At 30.4% G+C, this 8,832-nt stretch overlaps 1 protein-coding gene across 1 annotated transcript in view; it reads right to left on the bottom strand.

Annotated features, from left to right (window-relative positions):
• Positions 1-8,131, bottom strand: part of LOC101499820 (protein ENHANCED DISEASE RESISTANCE 2-like) — a 37,604-nt gene extending 29,473 nt beyond the window's left edge. Inside the window, exons 1-7 of the mRNA XM_004488200.4 lie at positions 7,851-8,131; positions 6,660-6,734; positions 6,295-6,348; positions 4,070-4,135; positions 3,654-3,712; positions 2,773-2,849; positions 2,208-2,324 (exon numbers count right to left, since the gene is read on the bottom strand). Of these exons, the coding sequence (XP_004488257.1) occupies positions 2,208-2,324; positions 2,773-2,849; positions 3,654-3,712; positions 4,070-4,135; positions 6,295-6,348; positions 6,660-6,734; positions 7,851-8,030 (628 nt within the window). The 5' untranslated portion in view covers positions 8,031-8,131. The remainder of the gene's footprint in view (positions 1-2,207; positions 2,325-2,772; positions 2,850-3,653; positions 3,713-4,069; positions 4,136-6,294; positions 6,349-6,659; positions 6,735-7,850) is intronic.
• Between the last annotated feature and the right edge of the window lie 701 nt (positions 8,132-8,832).

The following is an 8,832-nucleotide window of genomic DNA, read 5'->3' as shown; positions in this document are numbered from 1 at the left end:
GTCGTGTAAGATTCGTGATAGACTACACATTTTTGGTAAATCGTGCTGACCCATGATAGGTGGCACCTCGGTAAATAGTACTTTGGCTTGTGATAGGCAGTACATTTACGATTTACGTTTTTAGTAAATCGTGTTGACACGTGATAGGTGGCACCTCGGTAATTTAGTACTTCGACCTGTGATAGGCGGTACAATTATGATTTACGGCCCTTCGGGGAGGGTTTTGATTGGAATTCTGAGTCCATGCATTTTGGCATATACGCATTGCATTAGGGTGCATGGCACGCGAGTCATGCTTGATTTAATGTTATGATTACGTGGGTAAACTCAAGTTTTTGTTGTGATTATGACATAATTGCTAAGTGTGATTGTTTGGATTTGTGTGCAAGTGTTGATTGATTGCGAAACCTCGCGAGTCATGTTTGATTTAATGTTATGATTGTGTGTGTAAACTCAAATTGTTGTTGTAATTGTGCCATAATTGGTAAGTGTGATTGTTTGGATTTGTGTGAAAGTGTTGATGGATTGCGAAACCTCTTTAAAAGCTGATTTTTGATGTTTTCTGCTGTTTTCTGATGTGTATTCGAATACAAGAAGGTTGTATTCGAATACAACCATCCTGATTTGGCTATTGACTTATTTTTCAGCTGTGTAGTCGAATACACAGAGCTTGTAGTCGAATACAAGCATCCTGTTGTTTCTACTGACTTCTAAAACAGCCTTGTATTGGAATACAAAGATGTTGTATTCAAATACGACAGTGCAGTTTTGTTTAAAACTTCATTTTCAACTTTGTTTATGCATGTTTGGCATATGCAAACCCTTTTAAGGTGCATGCTAAGTTGAAAGGGTATTTTATGCATTGAAATTTAATTTCGGTTGGTGACCCTTTACAGTTATTGTGGAAATCTGGGCTTTGCCCTCATATGAGAACCAGAATCATCCAACCGGTTAGTACCTTGTGGATGGGAAGGTAGTTGGACATACCTAACTGGAGTTGTGTCAGGAGGATCTTGCGGGGCGCGTGGAGATCACCCGGGTCGTATATTTTTTTTGTAGTATGATCACATTAGACGGTTGTATAGGGACTAGAGGTCTTTCTTTTGTGGATGTATTTAGTGTATGTTGGAAGATTGTACCTATACCAATATTGTCAGATTGACTATTAAATTTGATGGGTCCATGTACCACTTTTTGATGTGACGTGGAGGGAGTTAAAATTCTTGGGGCAATGCTTTTGTACAGGTCTTCCGGGAATACCCCAGGGGTATGAGCTATGTCTGATAGGCCTCATAGCCCCGGTGTGTTTTGATGTTTGAATACTTTGGATATTTATTTCAAAAACTATTCCGCTGCTTGTAAATAATTGTTGACTTTGTCGTTATATTACGACTTAAATATTTATCCAAAAGTATTTCCTTCTTTATTTCTTTGTTTTTATGAATTTGTTTTTTAAAAAAAATATACTCGCGCTGTTAAAGATCAGAGTGTTACAGGAAACCTTTAGCTTGTATAAATGAGGATAAGTGTTTTCTCTTGTCTAATTAAGATCCAACATGCCATTCACATTAATATAAATATAATTTCATGTAACCAAATATTTCTTTTCCTAGACTCTGCCATTGTTGGAGCTTTATGCAGGGATGGATCTTAGTTATGATAGGGGGAGGCCACGACCACCCCAAAATTTTCTTCTTTGGTAAAAATAGGTATACCTAAAATAATATTTATCTATAATATATGGTATATATAACCAATGTCTCGCTAAAAATATCAAATTGTAGAGTAGCTTATTGGTAATGGAGATTTTCATAAACTTCATGTCCTTGGTTCAAGTTTCCTTGATAATAATTTGTTATTTTTATTGTAAATATAGTTGTTTTTTTGACAAAATAGTAAATACTTAGATTCGAACCAAGTACTTTTAATACATCTAAAAATTAGAATTACCATTACACCAAAATAAAATATATAAGATTAATTAAAAATATTTTATTTTTATCTTAACCCCCAATTAAACTTGTCAAGATCCGCAACTTGACACCATGACACCATGATTTCAGTTTTGAATCCCTCTATACGAAAAAGGATAACCTTATACTTATACAAACTTTAATAAATATTAACAAAATAAGGTATTGAAGCAATAAAACATGAGATTGAAATAGGCTGTAAAATTTAGTGTGTGTGCGGTCAAAGAATAGTACCAGACATTGTACGAACACATTTCCAATGATGTGCATCAAATGCATCTCCTGTGTCCCCTTCAAACGCATCTGAACTACCGAAAAACTTTGATGATAGCCGTAAGAGTGTCTCTGGACCTTTAAAAGGAAAGGAAAAAATAATATCCCATGTCTGCACTTTTTTTGTACATATCGATGACGTAAATCTCACTTTGGTAGAATGCATTGCATGTGGTTTATGTAATCATAAGATGGGTTTTTTTTTTCAATATCATTTTTTTGAAAAAAAAACACTAAAATACTCCCATGTGAAAAAAATATACCAAAATGCCTCATTTTTTTTTTCTTTACTTACAAGTCGCCATTTCAAATGGCGACTTCCTTAAAGAAATCTGAGTTCCAAATGGCGACTTCCCACTTGATTTTTAAAAAAAGGGCATTTTTTTCAAACCGGGGTATTTTAGTGTCTTTTTTTTCAAAAAGAGGGTATTAAAAAAAAAAGACCCCATAAGATGTATGAATCATTAATAAGATATCAAAATTCCCGAAATAAATATTTGTAATCAATCAATGTTTATTAAGTTACCTTGGCCAATTCTTATAAGCTTCCTTAGCCCAGATGCATACCGCCTCACTATATGTCGATGTCCTTCTAGATTGATCCTTCCAAAATAGAAGAGAAGTGATATGCTAATTTATGACAAGTTATTAATGTAAGACTTCTAAGGCAGACCACCTAAAAATGGTTCAAAAACTAAACAAATCTTTCATAAATATTAACCCGCCAAACATGAACAATGAGATTTAACTGTAAGGCGTATCTCTGAAAATATTAAATTTTGGATTTATCTCACTTTTGAATTGGACTCTTATGTTGGACAATGTATTATTTTCATACTTTAAGTTTTACATCCATGTCCCTCTACTTTTACGGTTAAGTCAATTTGGTCTTGCCATTACTTTTCTTTTATTGAAAAACCATAAATTCTCATTTTCTATACAATTATATGTGGTTTTATGATTACGATGGATGAGGGAAATGAAATAATAATTGAAATTCAATAAATTTGATTGAAGTTGCAAAATGTGAGGTTAAAAAGAGATAATAGATTTGGGATCTCCTAATTTTGGATAAAAAGTGATATTTGTTTTGTTAGTTCTTAGCAAAGAAGGTTTAAAGTGAAATCAATTCAATTTGTAAAGATTTGGAATCGAAAATCAAAGTTTAAGAGTTTGAAATAGAAAGAATGTGTTGACTAAAAAATATAGAAAAAAAATACGACATAATGACTTAATAGTAACAATTCATACCATGAAAATAGAGAATATATTGAATAAAGTTAAACTTATATTAAATATTGATTTATATAGACAACAAAGAAAAGTTGCATCAATGATTAGACTGTTCGTGTTATTCTATATTAAGTTTGGATAATTATATGTCATCAAAGAAAAAAAATTGCATACTCAATTCCTTGATTCAGTTTATCTCTAGCACTTGCTCCTCTTGACAACTCATACTCAGCCTACAAAGAGAATATATTGAGTAAAGTGAAATTTTTATTAAATATTGATATTGTTCAATGATATGTCATATTCTTTTAGATCGAAAAAGAGTTACATTCATAATTTTAATGGACTACTAAATTCTATATAGTTGAAAATATTAACTCCGAGGGTGCCCGACATTCAGAATGGACTAAACAATGATTCATAAGAGACTTAGACACCACATCTCAACCCAAAACCTTATGGTATTAGGATTATGGGTCATTCTCCTTATATATCCAATATAGCCTCCATTCCTGGTCAACGTGGGACTAACCACACATAACTGAATTCCAACAACTCCAATACACACCCTTACAGTTATATTCTCATACCTGATTCTTGGCATTTTCAAATGCTTCCATCCATCTTTGGGCTTCCCCAGCCGTTGCACAAGAAATCTTGAAAATAAAAAATATGTAAATACTCATTTCTATACTAAATAAAGAAAAACAAACAAGAAAAGTACAAGAACATGATAATATGGTATGGACAGAGAATGTCCATCATCTCGATCAGGTAATTACAAGCTTACATCATAAGTAGATTAAATTTTACCACCTTCAATAAATGTATATTGATCAAGAAACACTAATCTTAATTGCACTAGCTTGTCAGCATATAGAGGCATAAACATACCTTAAGAAATATCATGTTCTCCAAATAACCACTAAGATAAATAAAATCAAAAGTTAAAACAAGTAGAATACGTATCCTGGTATTTTAACTTGATGGATAATCTCAAAAATATGAAACTATGACTTTTAACCTACACATTAGAGCATTCCTAAATATTAGAATGCAAAATAGATTGAACCTTACTCAACTTAAATATCTAGATCAAAGGGGAATTTTTTGGTTATTTTGTCCATACACCTAACATATGTAAGACCTGAACACACAATATTCACTATGAGGACTTGACATGTGTCACATGAAATTTGCATAACTAGACATTCAAATGGTTTTTACTAGTATTATTATTATTACTATTATTTTTATTTTTTTTATTAATAATAATAATAATAATAATAATATTATTATTATTATTATTATTATTATTATTATTGTTATTACTATTATTATTATTATTATTAGTATTATTATTATTATTATTATTATTATTATTATTATTATTATATCTTCTGTCATCCTTCAACGAAGCGTTGATCTTGAGAACTTGCTCTAATGGCTCTTCTTACCTTTTCTTCATTCAATCTTCTTGAGCTTGCAATAAACCTTCTAATTCCTCAATGGACATTGAGTCCAGATCATTTGATTCTTCAATAACACATACTGCATACTCGAACTTAGGAGTCAAGGAATGAAGAATTTTCTCCACTATACGAACATATTCTATCTTGTCTCCATATCTCTTCATTTGATTAAAAATTGTCTTCACCCTTGAGCAATAATCTGAAATCGATTTGGAATCCTTCATCTTCAAAGCTTCAAATCTCCCCTTAGAGATTGAAGTCTTATCTTCTTCATTTTGTCAATGCCTTGGAGTGATTTCTCCAAAATCTTCCAAATTTCCTTTGAATTCATAGCATCGACAACCTTCTCAAACATAGAATCATCCAAACATTGATGAATGAGAGTAAGAGCTTGTTGATCCTTCTTCCTTGTCTTTGTCAAAACCTTCTTCTCAACTTGAGACAATCCATCTTCATCTTGTGGCTCATCATAGCATTTTTCAACAATCTCCCATACACCTTGACAGTCAAGCAATGCTTTCATGTGAAGACACAATTTTTCATAATTCTCTTTATTTAGAAGAGGAAAGTGGAAAGTAGTGTAATCACAAGTCACTATTTCTCAACTCTCACAACCAAGCTCTATATACCACTTTGTTAGAGAAAGGAAAATATTTCTAATAGAAAACTCACAATTTACTTGATGCATGATGTCAAGTACAATGGAGTATTTATATGTACAAATAGATAACTCTAGACAGATTTCTAAGAGCTTCCTAATTAATACCCACTTCTAGATATTTTGCATAATTTTATATAATTAAATCACTTCTAGATTCTTACATAGAAGTTCTACATAATTCTAAACTTATTTAATTTCAAATTATTAATAATCAGAATCTTAACAACATGCAATACACACTAGTATGATGTTCCCTTGGATCTCAAATATAAGAAAATGTATGGTAAAAAAAAAATTATGTATTTGATCCAATGTTTTGACCAAATACATTAATTTTATTTAATCCATTTTTATTTAATTTACTTCACTGCTAGAAGTAAACATAATAGGAAGACTGCAAAAATTGACTAGCATGCTAAACTACAAAAGCATACAAAAGCAATGACAGGATGAGTAACAGACAACTAATTAACTAAGTTTTCATATGAAAACTAAAAATATCATTTCTTTTTATGCCATATGACAAAGGATTGAAGCATAGAATTCTATTTAATACTTCTAAGAGTTGCACTATGTGTTCTTTATAAACTTTTATACACTTGTTAAAAGAATGCAATACAACAAGCACATTTCTTTCAACTATTGTAAAAGAAACAATTCAGAAGTGGAAACTTTAACTTACTTCTCCCTTTCTGGACTCATCTAATCGATTGTAAAAGCGTATGACATAAAAATCCTGTGAAAGTAAATGAAACTCATTTAGCTTACATCAAATTTTGATCTACAATTGCTCAACTTTAAATCACTATTGATATGTTATGAAATATTAAATAGTTATAATGTTATAATTTATCATTAGGAATGGAGTTGGTCCATCATGAACCAAAACTAATTCGGACTATGTTATAGAAATCATGTGATTGAATTAAACCTATATATCATGAAATCACAACAAAGAAGTTTGTTTTGAGATTTCTTCAAAAGATAAAAATAAATTCACAATCACTTGAATTCATTGAACATAGAAATGCAAAAACAAGACCTTACCCCATTGTTGACCTTTCGACGCCCAAGCTCCTCTACCATCAATGTGGGCCCTATGACACCTTGCCTAATGGGTTTCTGAACAAAATGGAAATTTTAACATAGAATATCAAAACGTTATTGCATCAACAACATAAATGAGATCTCGTTGAATTAGATGAAAACAACATAAATAAGAAAAACCATAACATTATTGAATATTTGAAACCAGCAAGAATGCATATTTAATTAAAACACCATTATTTATACTATGTATATAGCTAGTGGTGCATTAAAATATAAATCATAAAAATATGATCATTTATATATTATACATATAATTTGATCATACGTTCAAATTATAATCGTCAACCACAATTGTTGTTTCAATCAAGGGTTTATAAAACGAAATGCGGATGCGCAATCCATTTCTCATTTCCTGTTTTAGTAAAGTGATAAAAAAAAATCAAAGAAAAATGACTGCAATTAAATAGTGCTACAAGAATAATAGTTGTAATAAAACTCGGTTGCAAACAAAATGGAAGAATCCCTTTGTTTTCAACATACCAAGGTAAAAATCACTTTTTTGAAAAATTTATTAAAAGTAATAATGAGAGGTTCAATAAATAAAGTGGAGAAAATCAAAGATATAATAGAATTTTTTTTTGTCAAACTAGTTTATCTTTAATAACCAAAAAAACTCAAAATGTGACATGCATTAGGAAATTGAAGGAGTAATAGAAATAATTTAAATAATATTTTTATAATGCTGTTAATTGATTCACATTGTGACTTTCGCAATCCATAACAACATTAAATCATATTTTTTAATGCTACCGCTACAACTTAAAACCATGGTTACAATATAATACTTTTCAAAACCTCTATAACTTCAATTATATTAACAATGCCCATGTTCCTTTTAAATATCCAATATTGTAGCATTCACGCTACTCCAATATATAATCAAGTAGCATTAATGAATGGAAACATGCAAAGGTTTAAAGAAACGTCTACGACCACGATTTAGGCCGTAGCATAAGTGTTTTCAATGTGTAGACGATTGCAACGTGACCCTGTTAAAGGCCTCAAAAGGAAAATCTGATAGTGATTCTCTAAAATAATATCAAGGATCAACTATTTAAAAGTAAAAACTTTTGCAAAAAGAAGAAATGATGATATAACAATGAAAGATAAAGGATGGAAGAGAAATACAATGCCAGGGTTCTGATGAGGATCACGTTTATACATAGAAACACATTTGCCTCTAATGAAAAGAAAACGCAAGTGACAATATTCATGGCCGATAGAATTAACTCCTAGGTGATAAATCCAACCGAAATACTCAAACATTCCTTTCTCTTCTATTCCTCCTCCTCCACTTGATACCTCCATTAATCAAATATGTTTGTGATTGAATTTATGAATTTGATTAGATCCGAAGGCACTCAATTATTTTACTCCATCTTCATTTCTTCCCAAAATGCATTATTGGTGTTCCTTAATATACGTTTCTTGTTAGTTGTGAATAATTCATAAGGAAAAACATACCTAACACATCATCTTTTACAAACAACCAATCATAATTTTTTTATGATTAAATAAATAATTAAAATATTAAAAGTAAACACATTCTCTTCCTTCCTATTTTTCTCATATTTCTTATTTATAAACCATCTTTTTCATCTCTCTCTCAATCTCTATTGTTATTAGTTTTCTTAAAAGAGAAAATTATAAAGAAAATTTAAGAAACAAAACGAGGTAATGACATCCCTTCACAATCATCAAAATTAATAAATCTAGAGGAGAATTAAGAAAATCAACAATACTAAAATCTCTATTTAAAATTAAAGTTAACCAATTAGTCTACACACATAATAGTCTCTCAATTATTATTATTATTATTATTATTATTATTATTATTATTATTATTATTATTATTATTATATAATTTGATTTCTTATATATATATATATATGTGTGTGTGTGTGAGTGTGTGTGTTGTCCGTGTTTCTCCGTTCCTTTCTTTCATCATCTTTCTAAAACCCAAACTTCACGCAATTGGTATCGTCTCTTTTGTCCTTCACTTGAAACCCTATGTTGGTTCTCTCTCAATTAGATCATGTTGTTGGTATCAGTGACCTCGCAATAAAGAAAATATATCAGTTTTCGTTACCAAATTAATCTGTATCAAGCG

This window comes from Cicer arietinum, chromosome 1 (assembly GCF_000331145.2).
Source record: "Cicer arietinum cultivar CDC Frontier isolate Library 1 chromosome 1, Cicar.CDCFrontier_v2.0, whole genome shotgun sequence".
Taxonomy (NCBI): domain Eukaryota; kingdom Viridiplantae; phylum Streptophyta; class Magnoliopsida; order Fabales; family Fabaceae; genus Cicer; species Cicer arietinum.
The sequence above is the reverse complement of the archived record's forward strand: the minus strand, read 5'-3'. Positions and strand labels throughout refer to the sequence as shown.